The 16777-nt window shown below is 40.7% G+C and overlaps 1 protein-coding gene across 3 annotated transcripts in view; it reads right to left on the reverse strand.

The window, feature by feature from the left end:
* CC2D2A (coiled-coil and C2 domain containing 2A) overlaps window positions 1-16777 on the reverse strand; it is a 134320-nt gene that overhangs the window by 65812 nt on the left and 51731 nt on the right. For all 3 annotated transcript variants that reach the window (XM_059923315.1, XM_059923314.1, XM_059923316.1), the window contains 5 exons: window positions 11054-11263; window positions 9998-10104; window positions 5354-5494; window positions 1874-2030; window positions 662-897 (listed from right to left, as the gene is read on the reverse strand). In XM_059923315.1, coding sequence (XP_059779298.1) covers window positions 662-897; window positions 1874-2030; window positions 5354-5494; window positions 9998-10104; window positions 11054-11263 — 851 coding nt within the window. The remainder of the gene's footprint in view (window positions 1-661; window positions 898-1873; window positions 2031-5353; window positions 5495-9997; window positions 10105-11053; window positions 11264-16777) is intronic.

Raw genomic sequence — 16777 nt, forward strand, 5'->3', positions numbered from 1 at the left:
AGCAAACTTAAAATATTTTTATTAAATTATAAATTTCTAAAAAAAGGACGAACATACATATGTGTGTTTATGAACTTATTATATGTATAGATTTATAAACGTTATATAACTTTTAGGGATCACATACGAATGACTAGAGATGCAATTCTACCAGATCTGGAGGGTGTGCCTCAGATGGCCTTGACTTTATCTCAAGCTATAGGGAATACCCACAATTCCTTTGGGAGGCTCTGTGAGGCCTTCAAAGAGAGCAGCTGGCCTACAGAGCAGCTGAAATCAAGGGCCAAGGAGAGATCTGGGTGTCTGTGCCAGGGACGGGGGGGTGTGCCAGCAGTGGACAAAAAAGACACACTGAGGTTACAGATAAAGGCTCCAAACCAGAAGCCATGCAGGCAGGCACGGTGCAGAGTGCCCCCTACAGGCAGCTTCCGGTAATGAGCTCCTGAGTGGCCAGTGGGGATGCGTTGGGCGGGTGAACCACATGAAATCACCAAAATCTGGACAAATACCTGCAATTTCATATCGTCCAACCTCATAAATATCTACAGAGACTTCACGGTTCTCCTGATCATTCCATGTCAGTCAGGAGATGTACACTCCAAATGGTGCAGTGTGTGTGTGTCACATGTCAACCTTATTCATGGTTGGAGCATCTGCTCACCTGGGACACTGGTCGTTGGGTGTCACATTCCCCGCAAGGCTCAACTCTGGGACCAGCGTGGGCTCCCCGGGCCTCCTCCGGCTCTGGGCTGCTCTCTCCCTCACCTGCTGCTCTATCACAGCCCGATCTGTGGGCTCTGGAGGGACGGGTTTCACAGGCTCCTCCCCGGGATCCGGCTCCTTCATCTCATCAGGATGTTCTTCGACTGCTTGTTTCTTTTTCTTCTTTTTGGCCCTCTGTTGGGTAAGAGGCAACCTTATGTCAAACAGGAATTTTGGAATTTCTTTGAAAAGCACAGTCTTCAGAATCAGATAGACCTGGATGCAAACCCAGCTCCACCTCAACCAGCTGTGTGCACTCAGGCAGCTCACTAAGCCATTTGACCTCTCCATGCCTCAGTTTTCTCGTCTACAAAGTGGGAACAATTATAGGAAACTTTTTCCAGGGCTCTTGAAATGAGGTAATGTCTGGAAAGAACTTATCACAGTGCCTGGTCCCTAGAGAGAGCTTAAAAAAGTTAACTATTCATCTGCTCATTAGTATTGGTTCTAAAGACCAGGGATACATCTTTTTTTGGCTGCACACGCAGCATGCGGGAGTTCCCCAACCAGGAATCGAACCTGTGCCCCCTACGGTGGAAGCACAGAGTCTTAACCACTGGACCACCAGGGAAGTCCCAAGGATACATCTTGAAATTAAAGTAAGGCTTGTGAATACAACTGACACTGCAGGTCACCCTGATCTATTACTTATTGTGTCCCTGGATTACTTATTACTTATTGTCCCAGTTTTGCAAGGTCATATGTATAAAGTTATATAATTTTCTGGGGGAAGCCCAGAAGCACCAATACCCTACATTAGATAGCATAAGCCACGTAAAATAGTAAACTACGTATCACAGAGCTTGACAGGCACGTGAGCGATTACCAGGTTATTGCTGGTTCACTCAAACAGCCACAGGATGATACAGAGAACTGTTTTTGGAAAAAACTTTCTCTGGTATCAGCAGGCTGGGTGGCTTTTTCAACAAGTGCATTCATCAGTTCATTCTCTCATCTTTTTGTCCCCTGGCGAGGGGGCTGGGAGGGAGACAGAGCGCAGCCGGCAGGGGACCCCAGTCCGCCTGCCCATTTCCCTCCTCCTGTCTCAAGGTGCCTCTCCCCAGACCCTTCCTGTCCCCCAGGTCAGCTCTGCTCCAGGCTGTTTGCAGACCTGGGCTTTCTTCCAGGCTTTCCACTGCCGCTGTGCACTTCTGTATGCCTCCATCTTCTGTGCGTACTCTTCCATGTGCTCTTCCAACAATTCACTTATCTCGGCCTGAATTTCTGCTTCATATGCTTCTTCATCAGCTTTCTGGTCAACTTTTTCCCTTTAAAATAATTTATAGCACCTTAGTTATTTCTTGAAATTAAGTGATAGAGTAATAATAGCAGCAAATACCTGTATTGGGCTTGCTCTGTGGCAGCTCCTCTCCTAAAAGCTTTGCACAGGTGAGCACACAACGGTGTGAGGCAGATACTGTTACCTTCAGCATTTTATACACTAGGAGACTACAGCACAGAGAGGTTAAGTGACTTTCCCAAGAACACACAGCTGGTGAATGGAAGAGCTGGAATATGAGCCCAATCTATTTACACTAAGCAACAAAGCCACGCTGAGTTAGATGATCCGGATGGCACCCTGACACAGTGCCTGCAAATTCTCAGCCGACAGGGGCAGCAGTTTCATTGTAGTTATTTTGTTAATTCTTCAAGTCTCTGAGGAACCACTTCATTACGCTGCTACCAAATCCCTGAAGCTACTTTTTGACTTTGGGTTGACAATTTGAATTTTCCTTTGATGATTCTGCTGACAGTGCATTAATGTTCGGCCTGACCCAGAGCAGTGCTTCCCACAGTGTGTTCTGTAGAGTGCTGGTTCTATGAGGTGCTCTACAAAAAAAAAAGGTGCTGTGGCCAAATCAACACGAGATTGAACAAATGTGAAGGTTTCCATGTTGCTTTGTAAAGGGCTTCGCAGAGCCCTTTACATGTGGATGGACAGTGTGACTCCCCAGGAGGGTGGGGGAGGGCAAGCATGGTACCCAGCACATCCCACCCAGCACTTCAGAGTTGCTTCAACGCATCCCCTGTGCTTATCTCCTAATGCGGTCAGTATGGTCTGGCCTGCAGGTTCTACTCTCCTAAAGTTCCAGCTCCTTTTTAGAGAAACTTAGTCAAGCTCCTAGAGCTGACCAACGTTTGCGCATGTACACGTGTGGCCTGGTGGGTTAGCAGTTAACAGCCCCCCGAGGCGCAGACTCTTACAAAGCTACTACTGAAGAAATCACTTGGGAAACACCTGAAATTTATAAACATCAGAGAAATTTGGTCCCCAAGTTATATTCCATCTCTGATATATATTCATTCGCTTTTCTCCTTGTTAATCAGAGGCATGAATAAACTAGTTTAAATTTAAATATTTTTGCAGGAAGAAATAATGCTGTATCATAAGGTAGCTAGATGAATCAAGAATGTGAAGAAAGGGCACTCCGAAAGAATTTAGGACACAGCTACTTATGGGTGGAAGGGATGTGAAGTATCACAAAAAGGAAGTTCGTAACCTAGAGGTGACCTTAATGGTAAATTTCCTATAAATTTTTGTTTATCCTAAACTTAAGGAAGGAAGGAGAAAACAATCTTGTAAATATTTATGTTCTGCTTCTGGATGGGAGGGATGGCCTGGAAGATGGAATATGGAAGCCAAAACACTGGGATTTCTGGAAGACATCCATGATTTCTGTGGGACAGACAGAATTTGAATTTGTTTTTATATTATATTATATATTTTATATTAATTGAGCAGATACTAAGTGGCAGGTGTGCTGTCTGGGACCAGATATCCAGTGGTGACAAGGTCCCTGCCCTCATAAAGCACAGTCTTGTGTTTGTCCTGGAAACTGCAGAATGTTTTCTCAGTCTTATGATAATTACAACCCCCCAGCATCACAATTTGCAGCCATTTTTGGCTAAAAACTGACTGTTTTCAAAGCACAGTATCAGATAATTGCCCTCATGTGTCACTTTTCATGTAGATGTATGGGCACATCACTTATGCAGATGAAACAAACAGGAAGGGACCAAAACCAGCGGAGACGCTCTTGAATTAATATGCAGAACATGGTTTTGTTGTGATAACTGTACTCTTAATTATGTACCAAAGTCTAGTCAGTTCAGCTGCAAAAATATTATCAAAGCATACTTTCTCCACACCACACACAAAGATCAATTCCAAATAGATTAAAGGTGAATTTGAAAGATTAAACTATGAAGATCAGAGGAGACAATATAGTAGTATATCTACTTGATTCAGGGGAAGGATTTCTTCAAACAAAAAGCACTGATCAGAAAAGAAAAGACTAATATATTCTATCTCTTTAAAATTAAGAATTACTATTCTTCAAAAAGCAGCAAACTACTAAAAAGACAACTACAGAAGATTTCTGCAACACACATCGACAAAGGTCTCATGTTCAGGATATATACCAAACTTCTATAAATTATGGAAAAGACAAAAGGACAAACAATCCAGTTCAAAAATTGGCAAAAGCCTTGAACAGACACTTTGAAAAAGAGGAATTCAAAATGCCCAATTCATGCATAAGAAATATAAATTAAAACACGCCATCAGATTGGCAAAATGTTAATGTTTGACAACATCAGGTGATATGGCTGATACGGGTGACATGGACCCATGGGAACACTGGTCAAACTGTAAGTCAGCACAAACACGCTGGAAAAGTGTCTGCAATCAGCATATAAGTATTTGGAGAAGCACATCCCCTAAGACTCGACAATTCCACTTCCAGGTATATTTCTGGAAAACTTAGGCACATACAAAAACGTCTATAGAAGTGCTGTCTAATTTTATCATCTGTGTCCCCTTCACTCCCAAACTGGAAGCTCTGGGAGGAAAGAGATGATGTTTATCTCCTTCATCAGTGTAGCCCAAGAGCCTAGCACAATGCATGACAGAGTGGGCACTTAAGAAATGATGAATTGTACTTGAAAACCGAGTAACATTTTTATAACAATTTTGAGAAATAAAATTCATTCTTTTAAAATGTAAAAAAAAAAAGAAGTGCTGTCTATAACAGCTGAAAAATGGAATCAACTTAAATGTCCATCAACAGTAAAATAGACAAATTTTGTTATATTCATATAATGAAGTGTTATAAAGCAAAGAGAATTAACTACAACTGTGTGCCAAAAAGGAGATGAATCTCCAGTGGTATTGAAGAAAAGAAACAGGTGTGTGTTCACTAAAGAGACATTCTCTTCCCTTTACGTCACTAAACAGGTGTGTGTTCATACAACACAATATACTTTCACTTATGGAAAAGTCAGATACAGGCAATATTAGACTGTTAGAGATTACACATAGATGGCAAAGCTATTAACTAAAAGCAAGGAAACACTGATCATAAAAGTCCAGAAAATGGTTACTTCTGGGACGGAGGAGATGTAATTGGGGTTAGGAACATGGGGGATGCTCAGATACTAGTAATGTTCTAGTTCTTAACTTGGGGAATTGCACATGGTTATTCATTTGTAATTATTATTTTTAAAATTGTTTTAAAAATTGTATCTATGTTTAAAACATTTTCCTCTATGCATGATATAACCCAATAAAACAATTTTTGAAAAAGCCTACTTTCTCAAAACAAGTTTCAAGGGTGTATTTGTAAACCTCTGGAACTCTCGAAGGGATTTCATCTCTTTCCAGACTTTTATGATGGTCTTAAGCAATGTTCGATCTTTTTCTTGTTCAGCATCACGCAGTTTTCTTGTTTGCCTACAAGATATAATACATGGATATATATTTAAAAGTTATTTAGGTGTGTTTGCAAATTAGGAAAAGAAACTAATAATGCTAGAGTGATTGTATAGTTAATTTCACAGCTACGATATTTCTTAAGTACTAGAAAACCAAAAATATGAATGCAAATTTGAAGTCAATAGGATGCTGGTCTGTTTTTATAGGTTATTTGATTTTGTTTTCTCTAGTAGAATCTGACTTCAATTAAACTAAATTACCATTTAAAATTCTCATTAATACTGTGCAATCTTAAACAGCCACTTTTGAAGTTATCAAAATAAGGGGCCCAGTAAACGTAGCTCTCATGGACTAAACTATGATAAACAGGAAAGTATGTTGCTGTCCCAGTTAACAAGTATATTAAAGTCTGCCTGTGTTAACACTAATCACCAGCCCTACATTTAGGAGATGAAGTAATGTTACTACATCCCTTGCTGAGTTTTCAGTGCTGACTAGATTAGTGATATTTTTGGCTTGCTTTGAAGAGGCTTCATGTGAAAATGCTTTCATTCTGATTGATATTATTTAAAGTGTTTGGGAACTATTTAATGCCTTACTTTAAGCCCCCTCTACAAATAATAGCCAAGTCCAGAATCCAAATGTACTCTATTATGCCATTAGTTAGTTAATTAATTAGATTTTTTTTTTCTTGGGCAAGTATCAGGTGTCATTCCAGGGGATTCAGAAGTGGTTCCTAGGAGACAGTAGGTGTCTCTGTTCTCAGGGAGTTTATAGTTTAGCTCAGGAGACAGACACATAGATAAATGACTGTCAGAGTGCCCTAGGAAACAATAGCCACAGTGTTTCATGAATCATGACCTCCTGAACTCCAGAAGGAAGGCCTGTGTCTGGAAGTTGGTTGTACTTGTGATGACTTAGTCTGGAGACAGTACAGAGAAACACAGAGCTCTAGGTTTCTAATCATTCAATCGGCGTCATGGAAAAGGCAGGTGGCAGGCAGAAGCTGGTGGCCAGTTAGCGGTTGGGTAGCCAAGATTTGGGACTGTCAGAAGACCTTAGAAAAGCCAGGAGGCAATGACCTAGAATAAGAAACACTCTTCTTGAGGAGCAGTAAAGCATTCTGGTTAAGGGCAGAGATGTGGGAACCAAGATACCCAGATTTAAATTCTGGGTCTAGCTGGCCTTGGGCAAACTACTTTACTTCTCCATGCCTTATCTGTAAAGTAGAGATGATAACAGAATTTATTTCACAGGGTTGTTGGGAGGAGTAAGCGAGTTAATTAATACTAGAACCATGTCTGACATCTGGTAAGTGGTCCACAAATATTATCTGTCATTACCAAGTGGTCTGTTCTTCTCTTATGCCTTTAGCAGCTATCTCCCCTGCCTCCTTTAAAAAAAAGTGCAATATAAAATTATTTTACTGAGTTATATGACACCTTAAGCCTTTCTGATATATTTTCTTCTTCCTTTTTTAGTCCCTGACAAGATAGTTTCTCAGAAATGCTAAAAAGAACGCTTAGCAAGTAAAATTTGACCTATGAGCTAGAGAAGCAAAGAATCACGAAAGAATATTTAATTACAGGTTGTTGCCAGCCTATGGAGGAAGAGGAAAAAGCAACTGTGATTAGGGAGCCTGGTAACACTTTTCTGAAGCCTGATGTAAATGGGGTCCGGAGTGTGGAAAGGAGTCCAGCCCAGAGGTGAAACTTTGGGAGCCACACTGGCATCTAGATGATACTTAAAACCACAGGGCTGGATTCATCTCAGGAGAAAATGCAGATTAACAAAAGATTAAAAAGAAAAAAGTCCTGGGAGGAACTCTGAACATTTAGAAGCTGGGCAAAGAAGGAAGATTAGGCAAAGGATAGTGGGAAGGACAGATGGCCGAAGAGGGGTGAGGGCATCTGAGAGAGGGTGGTGCGTGGACGTAAAGGGAAGAGAATGTCTCAACGGGCACCCTGTGGGGACAGTGCCCAATGCCAAGTACCAGGGGGGCTGAGAGGTCCCCTTCCGCTTAGCAACGCGGAGGTTCCCCAGGACTGTGGCAAGATCAGCCTCAGGGCAAAGGTGGGTGCAGGAAAGAGGCTAGATGGGACAGCGAAGGGGAGGGGAGGGAGTAGAGACAGCAGTACTGACCAAATTTACATCTAAAATACTTACTAGTAAATACTTGCCAGAAGTTTGGCTGTGAAGGGAAATACAGGGATAAAGGGGTAGCTGGATGGGGATCTGAGATCCTAGACTTTTTATTTGTTCAAGATTGAGCGTATGTGAGGGTGAAGATCCAGGAGAGGGTTAAATAAAGTGTCCTCCTGTATTGCACAAACACCCAGGTTTCCTTTCTTAATACAGCCTGGTTCCAGTGCAGAGGACGAGCAATGTGGTCATGATGCCACTTACGGAAAATAAGATGGAAAATGCGTCACTGGCTGAGGTTAGCCGCCCCAACCTGGGACCTATCAGATACCCAGGGGTGGGCTCCAAGGCGGCCCATCAGCAGCTCCCAGGGGGCTTCAGGGAACAGGTCCCCTTGATGAGATATCCCGGAACAGACCACCTGCTTAGAATTGGCTTTACCACCACGTGAAAAGTCAGTAAAGGACTAAAATACACTCTTTCACTGCATCAGAAATGCTGAATCTCAGTGGTTTCCGTCTCCAGGGGTGGCAGGAGGTCTGCAATGGGTCTGCGATCCATGGGTCCACCTGGCATGGTCTGTAGGACTCACACACAATTCTGCCACTGTTTCTCAAATACTGATTAATAAATGCAATTCCATATCAAACCTTCATTGTATCCAGAGTAGCTTTTTGTCACTTTTTCTTACTCAGTGTATACTAAAACAAAAATTACTTTCACAAGGAGGAGGATATGTGCTTTTCTTTTAACACAAATAAGAATTTTCATTTTTAAACATACTCTTCATACTTTTACAACTACAGTATACAAATATCACTAGTTTTCACTTTGGTAGGAGAACTTCCAACTCAAGGGTAGATTGTAAAGAGAAAAGTATATATTTAAATTCCTTGAATAGATAACTAATAAGGACCTACTGTATAGCACAGGGAACTCTACTCAATACTCTGTAATGACCTATATGGGAAAACAATCTGAAAAAGAGTGGATATATGTATATGTGTAACTTTGCTGTACAGCAGAAAATAACATGACATTGTAAATCAACTATACTCCAATAAAAATTAAAAAAGATAAACCCCTTGATTTATTAATTCCTGTTCTAAGAATTTATTCTGTGGAAATACTTACACAGGTACACAAATATATACATATAGGAGTGTTAGAGTACAATTTAAAGTAATAAAAAATAGGAATAATACAAACACCTATTAATGGGGAATGTAAAATCTATATAAAGTTCAGCTTTTAAACAATGATGTAGACCTAGATGTACTATGATAGGAAAAGGTCTCAGATGCATTTTACATAAAAAAGCAAGTTGCAAGGTGGTAGATGCAATGTGATTCTTTAAAAAAGTAAAATATACACACATAAACACATCTGTGTATATATATGTATAACACATGTATATATATGTGGAGGAACCAGCAAAAAACTGTTAACCATGATTTTCCCTGAGAAATAGGACTCTAGAAGAAATGTTCACATTCTACATTGTATGTTTCCTTATTGTTTGGCAATGGTCAGGGTTTTAATTTTCGAATTTTAATTATGAAAAATTTCAAGATATAGAAGAGCACATACAATAAATAATATGACACTTACTAACCTTTTTTCACATTTACTCAGAATTTTTGTTTGTTTGTTTGTTTGTTTGTTTTGCAATGTTAGAGTTCCATTTGAAGACCTCTCCATTCCATCCCCTTCTCTCCCTCCCTGGAGGAAGAAACTGGCATGTGTGTCTTTTCCGTCTGTATGTAACACACATGTGTGTACCTGGAACACATGAGTATTGTTTCACGTGCTGTTTAGGGCTTGTGACCTGTATCACACAGCGAGTCTCCTCTGACAACTGGATTTTTTCATTCAACACTATTTTATCCATGATATACGCAGATCTAATTCGGTCCTTCTAACTGTGGGAGGGACGTTCATTATAAGATTGAAGCAGATGGCTTCATTCTGGTGTGGGGTTATCTCTAGCTTCTTACTCTGTGGAATGCTTTCACACATGTCCGGTGCACATGCGCACACAGCTCCTTGGAGTACACGTGTCTGAAGCAGAATTGCCGGGTCCTAGTCTGCTGACATTTTCAACTCCTTGCTTGTCTCTGGACAAGCTGCTCTCTGAAGTGATGGCTGTAGCAATATTTGTTTACACTAGCAGAGTGTGCAAGTTACCCTATTCCCCCTGTGGCCCCTCCCATCTTCATTCATTTTTTGGACTTCAAATTTGGTGTTAGTACAATCGACATATCTCGTTATTTCATTTGGCTTAATGTATTCAGTGCATTCAGAAAAACTCTGAAAAAATAAACTCTCAATAAGTATAGGGAAAAAAAAGCAGTAGTTATAATGATAGATTTTACTCACCGAATTTCAGATTTATACTCATTGATGGTTTTTTGGGTTGTTTCAAGAGACTTAGGAGTCTTTGCTGGATTAAGGCCCATCTGAACAGCATTTCTTAGAGCTTGGAGCTAGAAAAGATATGGATACAAGATCTGAGTTAGAAGCTCTACTCCTTACTACAAGTGATGTGCTTGGACCCACCCACTTCTCCAGGGCAAAGTGATGTCAGCAACCTGTGAAGGGATGTGCAAGCATCCAGCCGTCTCCACGCTTTCACCGAAGTGAATTTTGACAGAGAGCTATTGCTTCTATTCTTTTAAAAAAAAAAAAGGAATAATAAAGAACTGTGTGTGTCCATCCTTGTTCTGTGGCCCAGATCCAACCGCTCATGACAGATGCTACTTTTACTCTACTGTCTCAGAAACAAGTTTTCTTTCAAGGTGGGAAGGGGTGGGTCTCTCTGGGGCCTGGAAATACAATGACATTCTTGTGATAGAAAGAGAGCATAAAATTATAGACTTATAGGAGGAGATATTGTGGAGTTATCTCTTATTTGAGCAGTAAGGTTTTAAAGTCAGGGCAAAAATTGTCTATAGTCAAAACTACCCATGGAAATTCCACAGGACAGTGTCACATTAGAAGTAAATCCAAAATGGATAGACATTTCCTTACGCATCGGTTGAAACAACTGACTTTTGTTTAGGTACCATGTTAGGGTAAATTACATATAACAATGAGAATGTCTCTAAGGACACAGAGATTCTCAGGCCATGAACGGTCTCATCATATGAGATCATGTAAGCAAGACACAGCTACCCACTACCGGTGGGTGAGATCCCTTGCTCTGTTTGCAGGAATCGTTCTTTCAACCAAGTGTGTGCCACTGAATTTGCACACGTTAAATGTACATGGTCGTATCCTTTCTTTTGCCTCTAGGTAGGTCAACACATCACATTCTAGACAGAGGGAACATGAAGGAAGCACACGAGCATTTGCTGCTAGAAGGTATTTTTGTTGTTTGGGCTCCTCAGGAGAACCAACCCTCTCAACAATTGGCATGGAAGAGATCACGGGTACCTTGTCGGTAAGAAATTGTGCCTTGTGTCTCTGGCGTCTTGCAAGGTACTGGTCATATAACTGGGCCAGTTTGGCTGCCAAAACATGCTCTCGGCTAAAACAGGGATGATGTGTGAAGATTAAACCCGAAATATCAATGTCCAGTTGGAAATTTCCAGGAGGGTCTCCAGATCCAATCAAATGCTGACTTCTGTGGATGTATTTTACTGCCTGCCAAAGAGAGCAGAGTGTAGAGGGAACACAGTTAACGCACTTCCTAGATACTGATCTGATGTGCAATGGGAAAAGTCAGATGCAAAATATTTCCTACGCTAATCAAGCCAGGAGAACCTTGCTCCATTCCCTGTTCCCTGGGGTTTTAGGGGCCTGCCCTTTTCTGAACACTTGAAAAGTAAAATGAAGGACAAGGAGTGAGAAAAGAAATAATTTCAACCTTGCTTTCCTAGGTCTTTTAGGGTTTATCTCTACTGAGTCATAGCCCTAATCTTTGTCATGCGACTATCCCATTTCCTGGAAATCTTGGGTTTTGCAGCTGGTGACCTTGAAATTCTTTTAATGAGAGAAGCATAGATTCTAATCCAAACTGACCATTATTTGGATCATAGATATACTCTCCACGTGGAGAAGTTTTTAGTTTGTAGACAGCAGCCAGAGACTAACATTCTGAACCGAGCTTCATGCTGGCACCTAGTTTTCCTGGGAAGAAGAAAGTCAGTCTGCAAAATAACAGAGGAAGAGACAGATGGGGCAGCTGAGTGTGTAGAAAACAGGAGTGGAAATTTCCACTGGGACTTTCCTGGATCACTTGGTGTACATTGTGTCAGATAAATCTCTGTTTTTCTTCCTTAAACTCATCACGATATTCTATGTTGATCACTGCTGCTCGTAGGTGAATCTAGTTTTGGAGGTTGCAGAGCTCCAAAGTGGGGAGGACACCTTTTTGATTTTGTGTCTTCATGTTCTCTCCTTGTCCTAGACATTGACTACAGTCAGGTTGTGGGGTTTGACACACTTCACTCGATCCTCCCCTTTGCAGAGAGGAGCTTTTGGAAGCTATTTATGTTATCTAGAAAAGATTGTGTGGCCCAAATGTATTATTTATAAGTTATGAGGTAAATTGGAAGCTGCAAATATTCTTGTCAGAAGTAAAGCGTCTATCCGATGTTAATTGCGGGTAACGTGTTCAGGAGTCTCTTCATTTAATTCGTCTTCATGGTATTATGTAAAGATGCTGAACTGGGGCCAGAAGCCTTGGATTCTAGCTGTGGCTCCAACTCTAACTTGCTCTGGAACCTTGGGCAAGTCACTACACATCTCCGTGCCTTTATCTCTTTATCTTACAAATGGGAGGCTGAGGAAAAAGATCCAGTTGGCATTTTGTAGGTCACTAGGCATCATATAAAGCACTTCACACATATCACCTGGTTCATTCTGTTAGGGAACTGTTGGCCATTAGACAAGCGTCCATGCTTGGGCCCTGGAAGGGGTCCCCCTTCCTGCAACAATTCCATAGAGATTTTTGGTTGCCTACAACATAGTGAGGCCTGTCTGCGAGCAGCAATAGATTGAAAGGGGAAAAATGGCGTGTGATCTTTATAACTTGGGGCAGGAAGGATGAAGTCTGAGATGTGCAGAGGGAGGGATGGAAACTGGAAGAAGGGGCTCCAGAGTTAGAATCCTAGATCACAAGATCCTAACATTCTCCCCATCAGACTAAGCACGGAAAACGGAGGCCACACTGTGTGTACGTACATGTATACATGTCCAAAAATGTATTCACATTTGTTATATAGTGTGATCTGCTTTTCAGTTACTATTATATGAAATAGTACCAATATTTGCACTTACAGTAAAGCATATAAACATGAGTCTTCATTTACCAGTAAATTTGTTGTTGGGTTGTCTTGTTGCCTGTTTTGTACCAGTATTCACGAGTAAGGATATATGAGTATAGTTCCTTTTAGCCATTCAATTTCACACTTATTTTCCCCCAAATTAGTAGACAATTAATGTATATTTAGAACTTACGATTTCCTACAGGACTCCTGTACAGTGTACCCTATGCTTTCATAAAAGAACAAGTTTTTTCTATAAAATAACATTAAGTCTGTCTTTGATGAGAAGACCTATAGATTTTTTATTTTTTAAAAATGTTCTTGTAAAACTGGGATGTGTTTACAAATATGCTATGCTTGAATAAGAATGCATTGACTATACCTCAGTACCTTCCAAAATATGCTGAACTGAACTTCCATTTGGATTTACAGGGAGGAAAGCCCATCCCTACGGGGGTCATATTCCAATATTTTGTACCTTATCAAAGTCCTAATTTTGACATTAATATCCTTACACTTCACACCGCAACAATGGAGGCCCATCTCTTTTCTTTCATTCAAGCAAAAGTGTCCAGTTATAACCTGTATTCGTGTTAGAGGCTTTTAATCTGCATGTGGTGACTCTGTGTCTTACTGTCACACTGACCACCTGGATGAGTTAAAAAATTCCCACCTCACAAAGATGTGTATCACTAAACATCAATCCACAGACTTAACGGAAAATTCCTCTCTAATTGTTTGGCTCCTGCTGGTCCTTGCTTTACTGTTCCTCTTACCATGGGCTGCAGAGTTCTGAAGTCGCTCAGGGTGTGGCCCTCAGGTTCCATCTTGTACTCTTCTTAGTATGAGTAAGTAATGTCGGTAGTATGGTCCTAATGTTACCTAGGTCAGCTGTACTTTGTGTCCCCTCCCCCAAATCTTCATTAGCCCATGTTTAAATGATTGCTGCTGGCCTCTGCCTTCAGCTCAGCTCAACCAAGTGAAAAAGCTTCCAGGACTCCTGGTGGGCATTGTGTTAGACTGCTCAAAAGACCCCCAACTCTCTTCCTATTAGGGAGAAAGACCCCTAGTTCCTTGTCTTTCTTTCTGTTGTATCTGTTTTCTTTTCTGAAAACTATCATGAAAACACTACAAAAAATTTCTCCTAAAAATAAATAATATTTATAGGGTATATTATTTTAATTTTGAAATTGATTTGATTCTTCAGTCTTCAGTGGAAAACTGAAAACGCAAATTATCAGAGGTGATGCACGTGGATTATCTGCTGATGTTCTCAGTGTGTTCAGAGTTGCTTGCCGATGGAGAAAAAAATTTTAAAGTTGGACAGAAAAAGAACAATCATTGGTGGAATTAAAATAAAAGTTTCTATATTTGTCCTGGGAAAATAGTAGCAACAGAACCTGAATCCAGCCCAGAGCCTGTAGTAGACTCTATAGCTGTTGTTCTGGTCTTCTCTGGGAAGCTTTCTCATTCTCCATCTTCTGGGTGTATCTCTAGGACATGAGGTTGGTGGGGGGGCATATGTCCCACTTAAAACTGACTAGTTTGTCCTTGGTGTTGATAACGTGAACCTTGGGGAAAGATATGATCCCTTTCCTCTGGAGTTTCTAAGCTTAGGTTATCAAGGGTCCTAACACATGGAGAATTCTGGCCTGCCTACAACAGGAGAGAATGAGACCAGTCAACATTCAAGGAGAACCAGAAGAAAGAGAGGCAGAGAGAGAGACCTGATGGCACTGAGTCCCCGGTCCCAGAGTCTTAGTTCCTAAAACCCCTCCTTCATTTTGTGATTTATCTGCAGATCCTTCCCAGTTTTGTAAGCCACCAAGTTTTCTCTTTGTTTAAGCTAGTTTGCAATGGGTTTCTGTCACTTGCAGCCCAAAGAGTGTTGACTACTGCAGTGCTCATTACACAGTAGGGGACCAATGCTTCTGTGAAAAATGGCTGAGAACAGTGGAAGGGGAAAGTGATAGTTTTATCAAGTCGTGATTAACAAGGAGGTTGGAATTATGCTAAATTCCTCAGATTAGTGTGCAGTTTTGAAAAAAGAGGAGGCAGCTACACATATGTCCCTGGGAATGCCACGTTGACTTCTAATCACTGTGCCTTTAACACTTGATGACATTTCTGTCTCCCCCCACTAGGCACAAAGTCTCTCTAAGGCCAAGTTTGAATGTTGCTACCTCTGAGTTTCCAGAGTTTAGCACAACTAAGAATATAGTAGACTCAGTTGAGGATGGAAAGAATTAAAAAGAAAAGAAGAAAGGCAGGAGAAAAGGTAGGATGGAAGGCAGGAGGAAGGAAGGAAGGAAGGAAGGAAGGATGGAGGCTGTTGGAACAGCTTTCAGCAACCCTAAACTTACTTTGCTATTATGCTTAGGCAAACTGCATAATATTGTTTATGTTTTACCTGCAATGTCTCATTTGGAATTTTTATTTTTTAGTTTTGGGTTAGTTACTACTTATGAGGTATTAAATTGCAATCTTTCTCATTTGAGGTTTAACTCTGTTCTTTGCACAATGTCTAATCTCTTTTTGTATTTATCTTTAATGGTCTCTAAAAAAGAATCTCAATTTAGGAGCAGCAGAATATTTCGCTTTTAAAAACTCCTTCTTTTCCCTCTGTAATTAAGGAAAGTGTTCAAAGAAGGAGGGCTGAATACCAACTCCCTTCTAAATAAACCTCCTAATTTATCTAATGGGAGGACATACACTCCCTCATTTGAATTGGCAGTCTAATCAAAGAAGAGCCAGGCTTGACTCTCATCTGGGATGGGTTTGGTCAGTCCTGCTGGGTTAGCATCAGACCTGAGAGCTCTGAAGTGTAAATTCATCAAGCTCCATTAACGGCTCAAGGAATTGCCAATTCCTGATCTAGCACACTGACTTGGTTTTCCATCATTTGGTTGCCAGGATGAAGCCAGGCGCTAAGAGGGCTACTGTTTTATAGGAGAGACAGCCGAGTTAAGGAGAGGAGTAGAAAACAAGGAATTTCTTCTAGATCCATTCAGCTCAACTAAGTCATTTAAATGATATTCAATTCACACTTTTACTGAGGCATTCCTACATGCCAGGCTTCCTGCCAAGTGCGAGGGTTAGAAGAGGAATAAAACAGTATTTGCCCTTCGTTACTCTCAGCGTAGTGGAGGAAGGAAAGAGAAGATAGATTAACGATCTATAAATAAAACAATCACTGCCTGTTTATCTATTTCTCTGCTCCTGCATCGTGTCAAAACTCCCAGATATAAGGTATGTTTGGACATTAGACTGAAAATATAGGCCAGATGCATTTAACACTGCTTCTTAAAGGCAAGCCTATTACATGGAACAGAGGGGAGAAAAAATGAGTTTTGGCATTAGACAGACCTGAATAAATGTAAGAAAAGGTAAAAGTTAGTAAATCAATAGAACTGTAAAAAATTAACTCTGAAAGTAATGCATTGTTTTTTGAATTACTAGAAAGTTCCATAAACACATTAAAAAAAACAAAAAGACTGAGGTATACAAATCAACAGTGAAATTAATAGGCAACCTGTTACGGAGAAACGAAGAGGTAGGAATAACAAAGAGGTAGGAAACAAAGAGGTAGGAGAAACAAAGAGGTTATTCCTACCTCTTTATAACCTCTAATATAACCTTTGCTTCTTTCTTAGGCACGCTGGCAGAGTCTCTATGCTTTACTATGTTTGAAGCCTAACTTTCTATGAAATGACCTTGGAAGACTTCAGCCCCTTTAGATTTCTCCCTTCTCTAACTTTTGCTCTGTGATGCAGGATGACCAGCCCCTCGTAGTGGAACTATTATCTTCCTCTACTTTCCTATTTCTGCCCACAAGATAGGAAGGTCTCCCCTCTCAAAAGTATTGGGAGGAAACTCTCTGTGCTCTCCC

The sequence above is a fragment of the Balaenoptera ricei genome, chromosome 5, assembly GCF_028023285.1.
Source record: "Balaenoptera ricei isolate mBalRic1 chromosome 5, mBalRic1.hap2, whole genome shotgun sequence".
Classification (NCBI taxonomy): domain Eukaryota; kingdom Metazoa; phylum Chordata; class Mammalia; order Artiodactyla; family Balaenopteridae; genus Balaenoptera; species Balaenoptera ricei.